We start from the raw sequence: 19,290 nt of genomic DNA on the forward strand, positions 1-19,290 counted from the left end.
GAGAGACTCAGGAATCGCTTTGTGATGTGCCCGTCAGCCTGTCAGTTCTGTGATAGTATAACTGAGGATGAATGGCATCTTTTTCTGACTTGTATAGTTACTAATCAGTGTTGGAGGGCAACAGGTTTGTCTCATCTTATAGAGTCCCGATTACATTCCTTTCAAGATATTAAATCTCTTATCTTTGATATCTGTTCGAAGGAAAGCAGAGAAGTCTCAGGTAGATTTGCCGTTATGTTAGACGTTATTTGGAAAAATAGGAATGACTATCTCTGGCATAATGAGCAAGAAGAAGCGTCAGCTTTGGGTTTAAAAGCGACTTACGTATGGAATGAATGGTTTCAAGCCCAAGAGAGAATGACTAGTAATGCTCGTCCCAATCATGTTCTAGATTGGAGTCCACCTCCCGTGGATTGGCTTAAATGTAACGTTGATGCGGCTTTTAATAATAACAACAACACTACTAATAGGGGGTGGTGTGTGCGTAATCACTTTGGCAACTTTATCTATGCAGGTATAGTATGGGATCCAGAAACTCTTCCCGTCTTTGAAGCTAAAGCCTTGGCTCTTAAAGAGGCTATCCTTGGGGCTATATCCTCGAATTTGGAGTTCGTAATTTTTGAAAGTGATTCCCGAATTGTTACACAAGCTGTCCACTCAAATAAAAAGGGAGACTCTGAGTTTTGTCTTATTATTGAATCTATTTGTGGTTTATTACGGTCCTTTAAAAACTTTGAGGTAAAGTTTGTCAAACGTCAAGCGAATTCGGTTGCTCATTCTCTTGCAAGGGCGGCCAATTCTTGGGCTCGACGTAGTTTATTGAGTTCGACTCCTCTTTGTATTGAACATCTTTTGATTAATGAAAGTCGTTAAGTGTGTTTTATTCAAAAAAAAAGATAATAAGAGCAAAATATGTCTCATGAAAAATCACTAAGGCTTTGTTTGCGAGTTTGAAAAGGAGGGGAGAGGAAGGCTTCCGAAAATAAAATTTAAAAAATATATAGAAAAATATTGATATTTTTTGAAATAATGATTTTGTTTAAAATGATAAAAGAGTCATTATCATTACTAAATAGTTTGTTATACTATTTTATCTAAAAGATATTTAGAAAATTTATGTAAGCCCTCCAAAATCCTCCTTCAATACAATTTTTGAGTTCCCCATTTTATGGGGTTTTTGGTGTTATGAATAAAATCAAGCCCTCCAAAACCCTCTTACCCAAAATCTTTTTATTCTTTTCACCAAATTCTTCTTATTTTCTAAACACCCCCCTCTCTTCCCTTTAAAACTCGCAAACAAAGCCTAAGAAAATGAGATAAACTATTTTGAAATTGATTTACTTATAGTTAGCTTTTTTTTCATTGTTATGAATTAAATAAATTAAGAAACATTATTTCTATCTTTAAAAAAACAATTTTTTCTCTTAAAAATAGAAATATAATAAAAAATTGAATTTCTTGAAGAAAAATATTTTTTTCTTAATTAAAGACTCTCTTTCTATTTCTTTCAAAACTTCCAAAATAAATCTATCGAATATGTAGAATATAAAGTGTTAAAAAATGAAATTAAAGACTTGTATATCACTCTTGATAAATTTATCAAAAGAGAGAGATATCTTGAATATAATCTCAAGTAATCAAAGAGGGATATATAATAAAGATGGTTCGCCTATTGTAGTGATATGTGGTACATTTGTGAAAGGAAACAATGGGGCAACGTGAGGACTATCCCGTAGGCGCCCAGCTAAGGGTGTGTCGCCTAGACATGACTTCTTTACCCCACCAATGACTCGCCCCATGGAGAAAACATGGATAGTGACACGTATGTTGTCAACCACATGAGAAGCAGTCATGACCTAGATTCTTGAGAAGTAGGTAGTCCACAAACTTCATGGTTAAGGTGGAACAATTTCTATTTCTGAGGATCTCCTAAATTCATGCTCATAGACCTCTATAAATACCTCTAGCTTAGGGTTGAATAAGGGAGAATTCAGACACAATTTGATATGCATAGAGAAAATATCTCTAAAATAAAGCTTCTCATCCACTCTAGAGGCCATAATGGGTTGGCCACACGTCGGCCCCAGACAAGATTTTCACCTTTGGGGGACCAACCTTTGGTAGAGAATAGTCTCAGAGACGTCTAATAAACTTCAAGGGAAGACCTCGTAAGTTTATTCGAAGTGGGATCACTATACTTATGATCAAACATGTATACCTCAAACAGATAAAACTAATATCGCATCTACTTCATTTCAACTATACTTTGCACCATATGATCTATGTTAGGAAAAAGAGGGTAATAATCCCTAAAAGAGATTATCTTCCCATCATTGAGCATCTGGTCCGGCCGAATTGGCTCCCTCGAAACACACAGAGAATGGTGAAAATGATTCACTTGATGCAAGGCGTTCTCAAAGGACTTTAAATAGCAGTAAGGCTAGCAGCAGACCACTCAGTTAAAGATTGATTCAAGGAGGCGTTCTCAAGACGCAGGGCTTCTAGATCTCCTTGAACCACAGTGTCTCCTCATCATGGAATTTACAAATAATTATTTTCAAATTAAACACATCAATAATTACCCTAATAGAAAAAAAGGGGTAAAGTACATTTAAAAAACTCACAAAAAATGACCTTCCTCTCTTCCTTGGTACGGGCATCCATCAATAGGCGGGTTTCGATAAGTCATTTCAAGCGCCTTTGTGAAGCTTCATCCTGAGGAGTAACTCACCTAGCGTAACCTAACTACTTGACGAAACCCACCAGCCTTTTCTTCAGATACATGTCACATCTTAAGATAGGTCATCCTCTTTGTAGACAAATAATCCACTCCCCGTCATAAAATGACCATCTTTCTAGTACTTGGGAAACAAGTTAGTACATCTACCTCCCACTCTGTTTCCTACGATGTATATTGTTGCATGAGCATTTGGGTGGAAGGAAATAATCAGGAAAAATCGATTTTTGAAATGCATCAAGCTCTCCGAAAAAGCTCTGAAACTACATACATTTTGCTCTAGATTAATCAAACCATGTCCTTATGCCTAATTAACAGAACCACATTGAACTTTGAAGAGATAGAAGAAAAGGAATAAGGAGTGCTCCCCCTTTAAATATTTGCACAAGTATTGGAAAAATTTCACATACGCCTGACTCGCTGAGTGCAACTGCAGTGGAGTAGCCATCAAATGATTTAGAACTTCTATCTGAAAGCTATTAAAGAGTGGTTGAAAGCCCATGATCAAGAAAATACATGCATACAAAGGGATGACATAGTCATCATACTCATTATAGATTCTCTCATTTTCACCAGGGGTCAAGATACCTCAATCGGAAGACGACCCAACATTTAGAATACTCCATAAAGACTACCCTCTTGAGTGAATATATATACAATTGAAGAAGAAACATGGTCAACCCAAGAAACACACATATCTTCTTTTGACTCATGAAAAACACTACCTTATTCTAGTACAGAAAGGGGATATATGGCAGGAAACGCAGATGACAATGAAGTCGAACGAATGTCTCAAAGAAATGTGAGAGCGACTCTTCAAGAATAATATGATGACTTACTAAAGAAAATAAAACTATCAATGCTTCAAATAAATTATGTGAAACACTCAAGTGTTTCAGTTCTCGAAGGTCATTATGAAGGTACCTCCAAAAAGACATTTGAAGCATGAGGCACTTTAAAGGCATGAATTCCCAAGAAACAGTAACGTCTTCTCTTGGTTTTCCATTTTAGCTAAAAAAGAGTGATCGGAAAACGAGGTCGATATGAAAACCCTTGCACTTTTGTACAGAGACAAGGGCCTAGGGTCAACTGCTCTGGGCCAATCAGAATGGTCATTGGCCAACCACCCGAAGATCGCCTTGATTCTTACAGATTGATCTCAGCACATGGGAGCTATCATGTGGAAGAGTACAAGTGATCCAGGACAAAGATGCAGCCAACGACTTTGTCACGGTGTTAAAAATACTCAAGCGCATCGTACGCTCAGAATATAACATAGTCCCCATTGATCTTTGTTTGTTCCTAAACAATAGGAAAATTTCGAATAAAACCCACAGGGAAGGAGGAATGATCATCGCAACCATATTGGGTTGGCGAGTCAGTTACACAAAGGGAAGATATTAGCACCCCTCACGTCTGTTGTACTCAATGGGACCCATTTAGTTAGTGTTTGTGAAAGAGTCTTATCTTGGATTATTTAATATCTTCTACTTAGTGAGCGAGGAAAAAAATAAAAGGAGGGTTTTTGTTTTTTAGTTTATTGGACTCGCCAAGACATTGCATCTTGTGCCTACGTATTCCCTCATGCAATGGGAAAGTCAAATCTTTGTAGTTCTTCTAAAAAATACCAGTTTGTTTGGTTGATTTTAGAAGAATAATGTGTTAGACATTTCAAACATTTGAAATTTGACTTGTTTTTCTCGTGTGAGAGGTTAAGTCTTTGCGTCCGTTTCATGTTGAAATGGCTAAGACACATTCATTTTGAAAAGGTTTTCATAAATTCACAAGAAGGTAAAAAATAAGTTTGATGGGTTGAAGTTGTTTTTTATGTGGGTGACAAGTATTTGATCACAAGTCTGGAATAAGAAACAATCCAATTACTATAAATTGGAGGAACGGAGTGTGCTCAACCAATCGTTTTTCATCCCCAAAGTTTTCTGATGAAAAGATGATGTGAAACCAAGTTTGGGGTATGACAGGCTTCCCGCGTCCCACACTTAGAAAATAGCAGGTTGTTATCACTATTTTGTTATATACGCGCGGGAATTTCAAGTACAAAATTTCACATTCAAATTTCACTCACTCAAATCCACCATTGTCCATCACAAACAATGTTTCTCTAACAAATTTTGGTTCCATAACTAAAAAAGGCCTAAGAGTGAACATCCAGCGAAGAAATGCACATAACATGTAGATCTTCGTTTGGCCAAAAGTAGACGGCACCATATGGCACTGCATAAATCACCGTCAAATCCAATCAGACGGTTACCCGCACAACGTGTTGCACCACACATGAAGAATTTCAGCCGCTCTTAGTATATAAGGGTAAAACACGTCATTTCAAATATTTAATTTCACTCTCACTTACATTACTTCTCATTATTTTATTGACTTTGGCATTTGAATATTAACCTTTTGGGTCAACCCTCTATCCGTCACACCAAAAACTTGTTGCACCGAACCAAAACTAATCTCACCATTTCACCAAACATTCAAATTCCCTAACTGAAGGCATAGTTTCTAATCAATTATGGAGGGAAAACTCAATTTTATTTTTAATAAAATCATATATGTGAAAATTAATTTTACATCTCGAAAATCTCTTTTATCTCTCCCAATAGTAACTTGATAGGGTTGGCCCAGCGAAAGGGAGCTCGGGTCCCAAGGGTTTGCTCCCCTTGGGGTCTCGAGTTCGATGATGCCCGGGACCAAAAAATCCCAAACTCTCAAGGGCTTCGCGGGGTGAAAGTCCTATATGTGGATTAGTCGATCTGACTGGTTGGACACCACATATATTAAAAATAAATCTCTCTCAATAGTGGAATCAAATATATATTTGAGGGCGTGCAAGGCGGGCTACCGCACATGGCCTTAAAATTTTCACACTTGACATGTGGTTAAATAGGGCCTCATAAAATGTTTATATTAATTAAACTATGATAAAATAATACCTCTATTTATTTTTCTATAATTAAACTACGACTAATCTACACAAGACCTCCGAAAAAGTTGAGAGGGTCTTTCCTATTATAAATATCCACTTCAACTTTTTAACATTTGTTTCAAAATGAGTTTGACGAGATCATAGAAATTTTTAATTTTACATGATAAAAGAAGGAGTCTCTCTATATTAATAATGATCAATTATTTTCATTTCCCTAAAAGAAAAAAAGTCTACTTATATAAATATTGCTAGTGGTTTTTTTACCAAAAAAAATATATATTACTAGTGGTCTAAAATATATAACCTCAAACAAAAATAATACTAGTACTAACTAATTGGTTTATGGTTGGCATAGTATTGAAGTTGAATAAGAGACAGTGACACTTGTGCAACCGTTGCCAAATACCAGAATATTGTACTACTAGTACTAATTGCTATTTAATATTATTACTCACCAACTTCAAAATTCACCTTTTAATATGAGCATCATCCTTCCATTTTCATTTCCATTCATATTATTCTCTTGTTTATTTTTTCTACTTCTACTATCTAAGGTGAGAAATCCCTTTGTTTGAGAAAGTATTCAACTTTGATTTTTGAGTTTTCTTACAGGAAATTCACTTTTCAGGAGTTATGCAGAACAATACTTTTTCAGTTGTTGACATGTATTAATTGATAATTTTGATTGAAATCATCACAACCCTTTGTTTTTTGTTTTTCTTTTCCATTTGCCGACACTTGATCGATTTTAATGGTTTCCATGACAGTATGTGAAGAAATTAAGAAGAAAGGTTGAAGGTAGGTGAGGAAGTAATGGCCTCTGAGAAGGACTATTTTCACCTCTCAGGACCCTTACACCTAACTTATGTCAATTGGTAAAAATCTATCAAACTAATTTTTCACTTTAACTATTCCTTTTATAGAATATGACCACAAAATTGTTCATATCATGAAACTTACACTCTCTTTCCTTCATTTGTATTTACTTGAGAGATAACTTAAGAAAGAAGTTACAAAGTTTAGAGACGAAAGTGACGAAGCTTACTCTATTTGAGGATTTATGTTAAATAAAATAAGATTCCATTTTATGCAGGGATTATGCATATCATCGAAAATCGATAGCTGCTAGTTTGGTCCAAGGTGTTTACGTTCTAGAGAAAGATCGACAAGAACGACGGAAAGGTCCTGAATCTTTGGCATTTCCTTGGTGGACATTCTTCCATTTTCAACTGGTTCAAACACTAGTTGATGATGTTGATAACTCCATATTTGGTGCAATTTATGAGTTCAAACTTCCACCAGCAATGTGCCATGACGCGTTACATAGAAGTCCACGTTATGTGATCGCGTTTCGCGGGACTATAACCAAAGCAGACACAGTTTCGCGCGATGTCGAGTTGGATCTAAAGTTTCTCAAAAATGGACTTCATCGATGTTCGCGGTCAGAGATAGCCGTCAAAGCTGTCAGCAACACGGTGGCTAGTGTTGGTGGAAATGGTTCAGATATATGGTTGGCGGGACATTCTCTCGGATCAGGCATGGCTTTGCTTGCGGGGAAAGCAATGGCTAAAAAAGGTATATTCATTGAGTCTTTTCTTTTCAACCCTCCATTTGCATCTGCTCCAATTGAGAGAATTAAAAGTAAGAAAACGAAACATAGGCTTCGAATTGCGAGCAGCGTGATAACAGCCGGATTAGCCATTGCTATGCATTCGGATAAGAAAAGTTCATCCTGTGATTCATTTGCTGCTTTGTCTGCTTGGATTCCATGCTTATTTGTGAACCCGTCAGATTATATATGTTCGGAGTATGTCGGATACTTCGAGCATAGAAGAAAAATGGAGGAGATTGGCGCCGGAAGCATTGAGAAGTTAGCAACACAAAACTCACTTGGTTCTCTAATGATGAGTGCTTTTGGGAAGGATTCTGAACCTCTTCATCTCATACCTTCTGCTATATTGACAGTAAATTTTAGTCCTACACAAAGTTTCAAAGAAGCTCATGGGATTCATCAATGGTGGAAACCGGATTTACATTTGGAATCCAAGCTCCACAAATATTAGTAATTCTTCTAGCTATTGTATAGTGTATGCTTAAATTACTGCATTTATATTGGGTAAATTAATTTTAAAATGAGCAGAAAATGTTATTAAAAAAGTTGTAAATTTTAAGAATAATTTTATGTATAAATATAACTTTTAAGAATGATGAATGCAAGGAAATAATCAATGGAAGTAGCTTTTAAGAGAACTAATTTTACCATTTTAAAAAATTTAGCGGCGCAGTTTATTGTCTGTTTGACTTTTATTTCGGTATAAATTTTTCTTTTAAAAAAATGTTTGATTGAATATAGAGGTGGATCAAATGCAAGGGTGTGAGTTCAAACGCGCGACATCCTACTTTTTAACCTTTAAAGGGTGAATTTCAGGCACTAGGCTACTTGACCCAAAAACAAAAGATTAGTTATCGATAAAGTTAATGGATATTTCACACAAATTACATGGTTTAAAAATTGAATATGTTCAGTGCCGGCCACAGACACAAATGACTAAGGCTCAATTCACACGCCAAGAGCAAAGTACATTCTCTGATCTCTATTTTTCACTACACTCATCTTAAATCCTGAACTGACTTTGATGTTAGAATGATAACCATGCAGGTTCATTATAATCAGAGACATCGTAAAAGAGATCACAGTCATTGTTGAAGATCATCAGTTCTCCAACTGCATCCATTTTTAGTTCCTGAACGAAATAGTAGCGTCGTCTGTTCCAAAATTTCAAATATAATCTTCGATTTATCAGTTCGTAACCTCCTTAGGTCACGAAATCAAGAACAAATTGACTTCTGATTTCTACGCTTTCCACGAATTCATGTTCTCTTTTCAGTTTCATCGTTTGTAACCTTATATGATCTCAAAATCAGGAGTGTTCAGAAGTGAACACGAAGATTTACCGCGGTTGATTCAATTAGTCGACGTTTCAACAAAGATTCATTGGATTCTAGATCTCTGATTTCCTCAAAAACTTAATAAGGTAACAAAAGGAACGATCTCAGATCCAAATCTAGGTTTACGTCAAAAACTGAAGGCAATTTCTTCAAAGATCATGTCGAAAGTTCACAGTCCATCTTCCAATCTAATGTCGCTTATACTTCTCATCACCAATGTGGTACTCAATGTGGCTACATTGAAGATACGACGAGTTCACAGGTAACATGAGGCACAAATCAAGGGATGGAACGCCTCTTATTGGTACCAAAGGATCTCCGACCAATTGACGGGCATTCCTCAAATTGAATATGGTGTTTTCCTTGCTTGGTTTAGTGTTTAGAAGAAAGGATGGCCTGGGGCAACACATAAGGGGTAGAAGCGTCCAGGCTCAAATATCAGTCCCCTAGTCAATATAACAATTCCATTAGAACCATGGTTTAAAAGAGGATGCTCGTAAACAACATCTTTGGAGCCTCATCGACCAACTTTGATAAGATGACTATCAAATCTCTAGAGACAGAGAAAAAGTAAATGGGACTCGCCAACTATAAGCTAGAAGAAAGGTACATCGGATTCTAACGGCGTAAAAAAACAATCGGTGGATACCCCCAATCCACACTTAGCACAACCACTCCAAAGGAAATATTGGACGGGAAGAACGATCCAAGAATCCAACCAAAATTCAAGAAGGCTAGGTCTCCCAAGGAACGTCGTTCATATCTGATTCCCATACCGGGCCCAGGAAAAGCCGACTATCAGGTTGGATCACCCTTAGGAAAATCTTTGACCAATTGCGGACTACTTGAGATAGATACCACTTCGGAGTAAGAAAGATAAAATTCATTCCTGGTAACTAAAAATATTTGTACATCTTTTTTCTTTTTTGTATGCTTTTTTTTATCTTTCTTTCAGAGTGCTCGAGACAGAGGTAAAAAGATAAAATGCATAATTGCGTATCCGATACAGACATAACGTGTTTCTACGACTCTGATACAGCTTAAATGCATTCCTAGACTAATAGCATTTGTGATACAGACTAAATGCATTTTTGCAATTCTTATATGGCTTAAATGCATTTCTTGCCTAATTGCATATCTGATATAGACTAAATGTATTTATGCGTTTTTTACTGGGCTTAAATGCATTTCTCATATAACTTTTCATCTGAGGCATACAAAACACATTTATGCATAGCTAGCGATCCCATCTTCGAATCTAGCCAATCCAAGAGCGTATGTGATAGAGTCCGAAGACGTCTACCTCGATCTGAGCTATGCCTCAGGGGCAGGGAGAAAGATCCTACCTTTGGCCGGGAGACGGTCCTCTGTGACGTAGAGCACAATGCAAAAATATGACCATATCCCGCCAATTTCACCAATCTCAGACTTCACCTCAAGGGACACAAGAAACTCTCCAAACACCAGACACCAGTTAATATACTATTACAACAAATGCTAAATACAACAAACAAGAGTAACTTATGAGTCACGACTGATGTAACAACATTTACCTGAACGAGTCGTGCAATAGTTCGGGTATATGCATGGTATTCCTAGAGCCCTTTCATGTCTGCTCCTCCCACAATTACCCGCAAAGATATCAATGCTATATTTGAGGCTTTTGGTCATCTGATCACATCATATGTACGTTGTGTGTGAGCTCCTTAGCCATGGAGTGCAGTATACAGTTACATTCAATGGTTTCATAAAGTGTCACATCCTTACTTGACATGGAAAGCTTTTTATATTTTGATTATTACATTTTGATAATTTTTATTTTGTGAAATGTGATGTTTTGTTATATATGAGAACAAACTATACCACCATTTTGACTTAAGATATTGTATTTTAATTAAATATTTATTAATAAAAATATCAATTTTGACTTAATACTTATTTATTACTCTCAAATTTTCAAAAAAATTTATTGTATAGCATCCGAACTCACCACTGAATTTATCCAAAGATTAATTTTAGATGATAAAGTCACTTTTTTATTAAATACGAGCGTTCAGATGTCAATCTCCGAAGATAGACATTTTTAGATTTCAAATCCCCTGAGAAGGGTCCAGTATAGCAAGTAGCAACAATGGCCCAATGCTCCAGACATTAAATCTTATGAATGCAAACAATACAAGTTGAAATGTGAATGTAGTTTCTGTGCTTTTTCGTTTTGTTCAAGCCAATCATATTTTGAACATGTCTAATTATGGAGCTTGTGGCATAGCAGAAATAGAAAAGTTTGGGAGGATATAAATGATATTGGTCTAATAAATTATCAGCTGAATTACAATGATATCCATTCCCTACTAAATATTACAGATGATCAATTTAGCTAATTTCACTAACTAATTTAGTTTACAGTTACAAAAATGAAAGATTAATTAGATAATAATTAATAATAAGAAGAAAACTAATTAGCAGTGAAAACCTATGACGGTTCCATCAGCGACGGCGATGGCGACTCTGCATTCAGCTTTCGCCTCCACATGATGACTGAACAGATTCAACACTCTCACTCTCCCCGCCATCTCTATCGTCGACTCAATCTCCATCGTCGGCCCACCTCTACTAACTCCATCAGTACCATTCCCCTCCAACCCCACCGGAAGAGACTGAACAGTAAACGTGGCGGCCATGTACTCCGTTCTCCTCGCATAGATCTTCCCGGCGGGGACAAACATGAAACCGATTTGTCTTCCATAGCAGAGAAGCTGAAAGGAGCTGTCGTAGTGTGAGAATGTTCCTCTGTTAGGGTTTCTAACGGATGCGTATTGGGAAAAGGTTAGGTTAACGGTGGTCGCGTTGTTTGTGAGGGAGAAGGAGGGGAGTTGGACGGCGGTGACGGAGATTTTAGGATCTTGGGGTTTGAAAAGTGTGAAGTAGAGAGTGAAGACGATGATGAAGATGAAGATTAGGAAAATGGTGGCGACGACGCATGAGGCGAGGTTGGTGCGGCTTGACGGTGGTCGTTCGGGTTTAGTCATGGTGATGATTTTGATGGGAAGTAAAAAGAATAGTATGTCTATCTATGTATCTATATAAGGACATGTGTGAGGATGTCAAAATGCAGTGGCACATGTGATGGATTTGTGTGTGGGACCTTATTTTTTTTGTTGTGTTGCTTTCGGTCCAAATTTATTTGTCTGTCAATTTTTGTCTTGCAGTGTAGGGTTTCTTTTACTTTTGGTGTTTCTTTAATGTGTTCTGCACTGCACTGCACTACCCCAAGAGTTAAAGAAAAAAAAAATTGAATTCTTGTTTACCCAATTCAAAAAGTTGGGTAAGGTTACTCTCCTATGTAAAATGTTTTGAAAATAACAAATAATTATAATATTTAATAAATAATTAAATGTGTTAAGATTAGTTGGCATCATGTAATTTGTGGAAGGTATACTACCCAACATTTTATGATGATGGGTAGAGAAGTTGTGCCAAAAAAAATCTACTGTAGAACTTTAGTGCATGATTGGTATTAAGCCAAAGGATATTGAGGTAATGTGATTTGGCAGAAGCTAGTGTTTGGATATGCTTTGATCTATATTAAGTTTTGCTTTCTTCATTGAAAAACAACATTAATCAATTGTTATTCTACTAAATGAGTGCAGCTAGATAAATTAAATTAAGTCATAAAGTTGTATTTAATGAATATGTTTCTATTGAACTTGTTAATCTCAATACTCTATATTTTAATAGTTTTCTTACCGTTTCTTAAAAAAAACGTACCTCTAGTTTTTTTTTAAAAAGATTTTCTATCTAATTTACTTTCCTTATAATAAGAATCTTCTCATGCTATTTTGTGCTAGTATCTCTCCTTTGATTGATCCTAGAAGAAAAATAACAAATAAATTATTGATATTTAAGCTGAATCGAAACAAGAGAAAGCATAAGAAGATTCAAATCCACTTACAAGAGTACTCACATGTTTTCTCTACGATGTCCAATCCATATATTTTATTTTCCACCATCTATTTCTGTTGTAGCTATCTCTGTTGTAGCTATCTCAACACTCTCCTGTCCTTGTTGTAGTTGCTACCTCAACACTCTCATGCACAATATCATCACATCTGCCACACTAATTTCATGGTACACTAATTTCTTTTTACACTTTAGAATGTGACTCACTTCTAAAAACTCGAAATTACTTTCATGTGTTTTCGAACGCATTTTAAATTATCTCATTTTTCATAAATCAAACAATTACTCCATTTTTATCAAATATTAGTTTGAATATACATCTCCAAAAACACACGTAAATGCATTTTTAATTATTCAAACATATGTATTTCGGATACTATAGAGTGTATTTGGAGATAAATCTCTGAAATATACCAAATACACATTCGGAGATGCAACTTCAGAGTAAAATTAAATATAATATGAATGGTTCACTCATTTGCGTTTAATTGTGAGAATTAGATACGTCCGGAGATATATCTCCGAATTCTAAAAGATATTTTGAATTTTTATTGAGGGTTTGTGAGAAGGTATAAATGTGGGAAAAGAAATTCCCTAATAAACTTCATTGAATTGCAAACTTATGAGTGTTTCTTACGACCAAAAATTTAAGGATTTTCTACTTTTGTTTTTATTGAAAATTTCTAATAACTTCGGTGCAATGACTAAAATAAGTATTTGGATTTAATTTAGTTTTCCAAAAGAAGACCAAATTCTTTCATGCCTCAAAATTAGTTATGCCACATAGGGATACATTAATTTTTATCTTTATATATGTATATTCTGAAAGTTGAACATGCATGTGGTTCGGATTCAAGTTACATGATAACTTTACTTAAATTACATTACATACTTTCATGTAAATCTCAAAGATTCATTTTTTTTCTTCATTTTCCCCTCAGTGCCAAAATAAAAAGGAGTAAAATTTCCATATCAAGAAGCATATATATAACATAACCCAAAACATTTTATTATGTACACCAGACATATCCAACTCGTATGTCTGTTCCAACCATCACAAAATCTCAGTAGAATATAATACACATTATTCATACTCTTTTTTATAACTTCTGCTCAAAATGGCAATACAATCTTATGGGGTTGATTGGGTGATTAATAGGCAATCTAATCCGACCTATACACACATCCAAAATCTCTCTTGCCATCACCTTCTTATACAACCTCAAGTCCATTCAAATATATATGGACTATCTTCATTTAATACATACATAAATGCATTATTATACCTATGAATCAGAAAGAAATAGAAAAAAGTCTATTTCGAAAGCTCACCAAGGCGGGAATCCATGATCTGCGATGCAAATTCTAGAAAAGCAGATTCATCCATGCCGGAGAGCAATGATTCCTGCGCTTCAAAAACAATCTCCTCAATTACTGATTTCTTGTTCAAATTTTCCCTACACATGATATTTCCAATAGCAAAGGGAGTGAGACCTCTCTCAACCCCTTTCTTCAATAACATTGTGGAGAGGCGGAGTGTTCTTGCACTCTCAACTGGAACATCCCAACCATAATATTTCAGAAGTTCGATGTCTTTTTCAGCATCCAGAGTGTTTATATATTCAACTGTATCAGGAGAGTATGGCTGACGCGCTTGAGGCCAGTAAAGCCAATCAAATGTGCAATCCTCAAACTGCAGAGAGAATAAAGATATGTTGAGCACATTCATTCAACAATGAAATGAATCCCTTTCATGTATCAAGGGATTCAATGCAATATCCAAATACAATCCTGACAATAAAGAAATAACATGTTGACCCACCTTTGGGATCTTTCTACAGCTGATCAAATATGCAAATAATATTCTTGCAAAATGTTGTATAATCTAATCTAGGAAATGAATATTCAAATACAATCCAGACAATAAAGAAATATTATGTTGATCCATATTTGAAAATAATATCTTGATCCACCTTTGTGAGAAAAGGAATAACAAAAATCTTTCAATAACTATTGGTTTTTGAAATAATAGATTCTCATACCATATAAGTTGAAATTGACATCTGCGTCTCAATTTGGTTCAGAAACTCTCTCACTATCAGTTTATCATTTATGAATTTCAATAATCATGTCATAAATCAAATGACAAAAGAAAAGTGACTGACTGCACTAAATTAAGGTAATGCTTCATTTGAACGAATAAGATTCATATGAAAATAGATCCACAATATAGATTCATTTGAACGAATAGGGATTCATCATAATAAATTGCAATTCAAAATAAGATTCATATCGAAAATGGATCCACAATATAGATTCATTTGAAAGAATAGGGATTCATCATAATAAATTGCGACGAAAATAGATCCACAATATAGATTCATATCCAAAATAGTATCAAATTGAGATAATACTTGCATGATAATTAATACATGTCATAATTTTTAATGTTATACCTACACACCAACAAGAACATACAAAGCATGATAATTGATAATGCATAGGAAAAGAAGCAAGAGTGTGAAATGGTTGGCTTACTTTCTCAGGAAGACAGTAGCCATGATCAATGGGAATGAGCAGAGTCTCGCCACTTGACTCTTTCCTAAACAATATATTCCCTGCATGCCTATCTGCATTAGCCATTCTTATATCAAGCACACTGATCTTATGCACCTCTGCCACAGAAAAAGCACCAGGTCCAATATCCTCACAATTCCCATCATTACTCATAAACTTCTGCAAAGATCCCACCTTCCGATCCATCATCAAAGAGCCACAATCCCCATCGTTAGGGTAATTAAACGCTTCATGTAAACACCGAACCAAAACAGTAGGCGGAACACCAGCAAAACCAATTGCTTCGCCCGACGCCAAACGCGGGCCAGCCTTCGGATGATCCAGTATATACGCTGCAACTTCCCTCACAGCTCCTTCACCAACCTTTGTCCCTCTCTTTAAACCCTCTCCGTTCGACGAAACCGGTAACCCACGCGGATTATTAACAGCCATTGGTTCCTCATCAATCGGTTTGAAAACAGAAACATATTCCACACCTCTCGAATCTTGCATAAAGTAAGCCCCACCCGTTCCCTCAGAAGATCTAACAGGCTTATTCCCATTTTTCAAACCATTAAAAGTTGAATCTATCATATCCCACAGGAAAGGCAAAAAATTGATCCTAGGATTAACAAAAAACGGCTCTAACCAAAAATCAACAACACCGCCACGGCGCTGTTCTTCTATAACCTTAACTATCTCATTCTGCTTCTGCTCATTCAGATTCAAATCCTCCGCAACAACCGAAAGCTCCAAATCCTTATTACGAGCAACCGTAGCCTTAACTTTCGCAGATTTCTTAACAATGAGATGAATAACATCATCATCATTCTTACAAATATCATCAAAAATCCTCTTCTCATCAAGCTTCTGGCCACAGCAAAAAAACTCTTGTTCATCCTCCACAAGATCAATAAAACCTTTCCCTTTCTTCTTAATACAATGCTTCAAATGCGCTACATTCCTACGCCTATCAACCTTCAATTCAAACTCCTTACCACACATCGTCCTCACAACTATGAAAATCATGTCAGACAACCGAAGAACCATATGAACAACATTCCCAGCAGTAACACCGTATTCCTTAACAAGGTTATTGTTCCGCGCCAACTCTCTACCATTCGAAACCAGCAACTGTTTCTTCTCGGATACGCCATTCCTCGTCTGAATCCTCATTTTCACCGAAGCAATTGAATCGGATTCGAGAACGCGCAACGGCGTAACGGCTCCGTCGACAGTAAGGTAGATCAAAATAGATTCGCTAGAACAACGAGCAATTCGTTCTTGCCGGTGAAATTGAGAATTTGCCGATTCTTTTAAAATCGGTCTGAGAGCAACACCAGCAACCGACATCGTTGAAATTGCAAAACCTAACTTTAATTTTTAATTAATTTGCAGAAAAAAGAGAGTGAATTAATGCATAGAGGAGAAAAAGGAGGAAGATGTGAATTTGAGGAGATTTATAAATGAAAAAAAAATGATAATACTTACTACATCGGTGTTCGATAGGAAAATGGAAGAAGCGTGGATTCTTACCGGCGAAGGGAAAGAATCAAAGGGGAATGTGGGAGAAGGGAGGTGTTAAAAGGAATTGGGGTTGGGAAGTTGGATTTCCAGCGAAGTGCGGTGTTTTCGGCGATGTTATCTGTTCAATTTAAGTTTGTTGGAAAGATGCTGAACGGTATTGTAGCCGTTGCTTTTTATATAAAAAGACTATATTCACTCCTATAACGGGAACATCGTTTTCTTTTCCTTTTTTATGATAGAGTACAAGGAACGTTTTTGGTTTTATTTGGTAGAGGTGTTATGTTTTGTTAACTTGTCCGAATGGTCTAACTTTTTTGTCTAGTATGTGCGTGTTTTATCACTTAGGTGTGACTTGTAGAAATAAAAATGGAAGATATGGAACAAGGTATTCACGTTTATTTTAATTTAGAGAGGAATTTAGGAATAAAGAGTACGCGGTTTTGGAAGAGACAAATAGGTAGTAAATGAATAGGATTTTACTTTTCAGTAGCGTGGTTGGGACTTCATACTTGGTTTGTAACAAATGTTCTTAAAGCTCTCGAGAATGGTGGCGGTGGTCATCATGAAAACATGGAAGAAAGCTACAGCTTATGTGTAACGTGAATATGGAAGAGAATAAGCATGTTCACAAATAATTCCTTAACATTAGAACATACACATGCAAAATGAGTAAAATAAAACCAATCCTAATTAAATTTTAAATAGGAATGGCAAATAAATCCGTCTCGTTTGGTCCCGGCCGCCCTGCTCCGAAATTAACGGAGGAAACCCGATTTAAACAGGAGCAGGGGCAAGGACATGAAAACACAGTTTTTATTTACGGAGACGAGGGTGTTAGTACCCGTCCCGCACCGGCCAACTAAATCGGTCTAAGAAGAGCAAGATGAACAAGGAGAATATCATCGAAATTAGGGATGTTTGTAACTCCCGCAATCTCATGCATTTTTATGTTGACTTTAAGTGATTTGATGTGCAACGTGGCATGCCACGTCAGCTTCCGTTAGAAGAATTTGACAGCATGGGCAATGTGGACGACAAATATTAGGAGAACTATTCATTAGCGAAATTTTTTTGACGGATTAAAAATTAAAATGCCTAACTTTAAAAGAGCTTGAAACATATTTAACCCTAAGAACAATATTTGAAAAGGTCTTAAACTACCTTCTCGGTGGCTTTAACCTTCTCAATGGTATGTTATCTTCGATTTTGACGTGGAATGGAAACCCCATAGTCGATGCATGGCATATTAGAAGTCATCCACGTGAATGACGTTTTGTTCTTCTGGAGGCATTAAGTGACTTAATTTTGACATCTTTGAGTAAATCAATCACGATCTTTACGGTCTTTTAAGGGTCGATCATCAGCGGTTCCTCCATGAATTCTTCGTTGGGATATAGTCTTGCACTCTTCTTTCTTTACTCAAGGGGAAAACCTCTTCATTCTCGTCATCATCTTCAATGATCTTCGACTCCAATCATGTGTCGATATCATCTGTGTTCACATATCAAACTTCGAGGGACCTAAGATCCATGGATTTCTTTATGGAGCCTTCTAGTTCTTCTATTTCCTTTCCATTTTTTGCATCATTCTAGCTCTATAACGAAGCAAGGAAACATAAGTGTCACGCTTCCAATTCAGCCTCGATGGTGACCACCTCGTCTTTACCCATGTGATATTTTCATTTTCAAGGGGATCATTGATGATACCACCCCGAACCTCTGCCTACGTTTGATGTCTTTTGATACACATGTACATGAACTTACTATTGGCTACCAGAAACTTAGTCTTAACGACTCTCATTATTTTTTGTTTTCCGAATGTCATGAGTAATTCTAAATAGCCCCTTAACTTGGTTATTGAACTATTGAAGCCTTAAAGGTCACATTCATTATAAGGCATCATGTTCTTGTTGATTAGATAGAGTGCATGGAATATGAACTCATACACAAGAGTGAGTTGAATTATGGAGGTTTGAAAAACGTTGATTTAAATAAAATCATTTGAGAAATCATAGTTTAAAAAAATATAAAATTGTTGATTAAATATGCAGCGGAATCCAAAGTAAAGAAAATAATTAAAAAATAAAAGAGATTAGAGAAGAGAAATAACACTAGAGGATTATACATGTTCGGCCAAAAAAGACCTAATCATGTCCCCAAAAGTTATTCTTAAGAGTGTCTATTATGCTTGAGAATGTTTAGAAGGTTATGTCTACAAGCCACCTTAAACAAGAAAATGAAATTTTTGGCTAACTTTTAACCAAACACCAAACAAGGCTTGAAGTTATTACTCCAAACCAAACTGATATTTTGCACCGACAAATCTCAAACCAAGACAAAGTTTAGAATTGATTATCCTTCGAACTGAATCGAGGTTTTACACATGCTAACCACAAACCGAACCGAAATTTTTACTTGACTAATCTTGAACTTACTGAGTTTTTACACGAGGCTGAACTTAGAAACTAAGAGAGATTTTAACCTGATTGATCTTAGTTTGATATTGCTTTTAAATGGGCTGAGCTCGAAAACCATTATGGAGATATTCACTCGTTGATCTTCAAAAACTAAAACAGATCTTTTTCTTCAATGGTGGAGCTCACGAACCAAATGAAGAC

General features: G+C 36.0%; 3 protein-coding genes across 5 annotated transcripts; 1 reads left to right on the forward strand and 2 right to left on the reverse strand.

The window, feature by feature from the left end:
• The first annotated feature begins 6,125 nt into the window (after positions 1 to 6,125).
• On the forward strand, positions 6,126 to 7,923 carry LOC131647092 (GDSL esterase/lipase At4g10955-like). Its single transcript, XM_058917003.1, has 3 exons — positions 6,126 to 6,235; positions 6,449 to 6,556; positions 6,775 to 7,923. The coding sequence occupies exons 2-3, from the start codon at positions 6,495 to 6,497 to the stop codon at positions 7,742 to 7,744; spliced, it is 1,032 nt and encodes a 343-aa protein (XP_058772986.1). The 5' UTR covers positions 6,126 to 6,235; positions 6,449 to 6,494; the 3' UTR covers positions 7,745 to 7,923.
• A 3,024-nt stretch (positions 7,924 to 10,947) lies between these two features.
• On the reverse strand, positions 10,948 to 11,705 carry LOC131647093 (uncharacterized). Its single transcript, XM_058917005.1, has one exon. It carries the CDS (start codon positions 11,657 to 11,659, stop codon positions 11,090 to 11,092), a length of 570 nt encoding a protein of 189 aa, XP_058772988.1. The 5' UTR covers positions 11,660 to 11,705; the 3' UTR covers positions 10,948 to 11,089.
• Positions 11,706 to 13,578: 1,873 nt separating this feature from the next.
• On the reverse strand, positions 13,579 to 16,890 carry LOC131652496 (phosphatidylinositol 4-kinase gamma 2-like). 3 transcript variants are annotated; one of them, XM_058922356.1, is made up of 3 exons: positions 16,683 to 16,890; positions 15,129 to 16,520; positions 13,579 to 14,283 (listed from the first exon to the last, which is right to left on the reverse strand). In XM_058922356.1, exons 2-3 carry the CDS (start codon positions 16,497 to 16,499, stop codon positions 13,906 to 13,908), a joined length of 1,749 nt encoding a protein of 582 aa, XP_058778339.1. In that variant the 5' UTR covers positions 16,500 to 16,520; positions 16,683 to 16,890; the 3' UTR covers positions 13,579 to 13,905. The 3 variants fall into 3 exon arrangements, with proteins under 3 accessions (XP_058778339.1, XP_058778338.1, XP_058778337.1); XM_058922355.1 differs by having other exon boundaries at positions 15,129 to 16,516; positions 16,638 to 16,890; XM_058922354.1 differs by having other exon boundaries at positions 16,638 to 16,889.
• Between the last annotated feature and the right edge of the window lie 2,400 nt (positions 16,891 to 19,290).

This window comes from Vicia villosa, linkage group LG2 (assembly GCF_029867415.1).
Source record: "Vicia villosa cultivar HV-30 ecotype Madison, WI linkage group LG2, Vvil1.0, whole genome shotgun sequence".
NCBI lineage: Eukaryota > Viridiplantae > Streptophyta > Magnoliopsida > Fabales > Fabaceae > Vicia > Vicia villosa.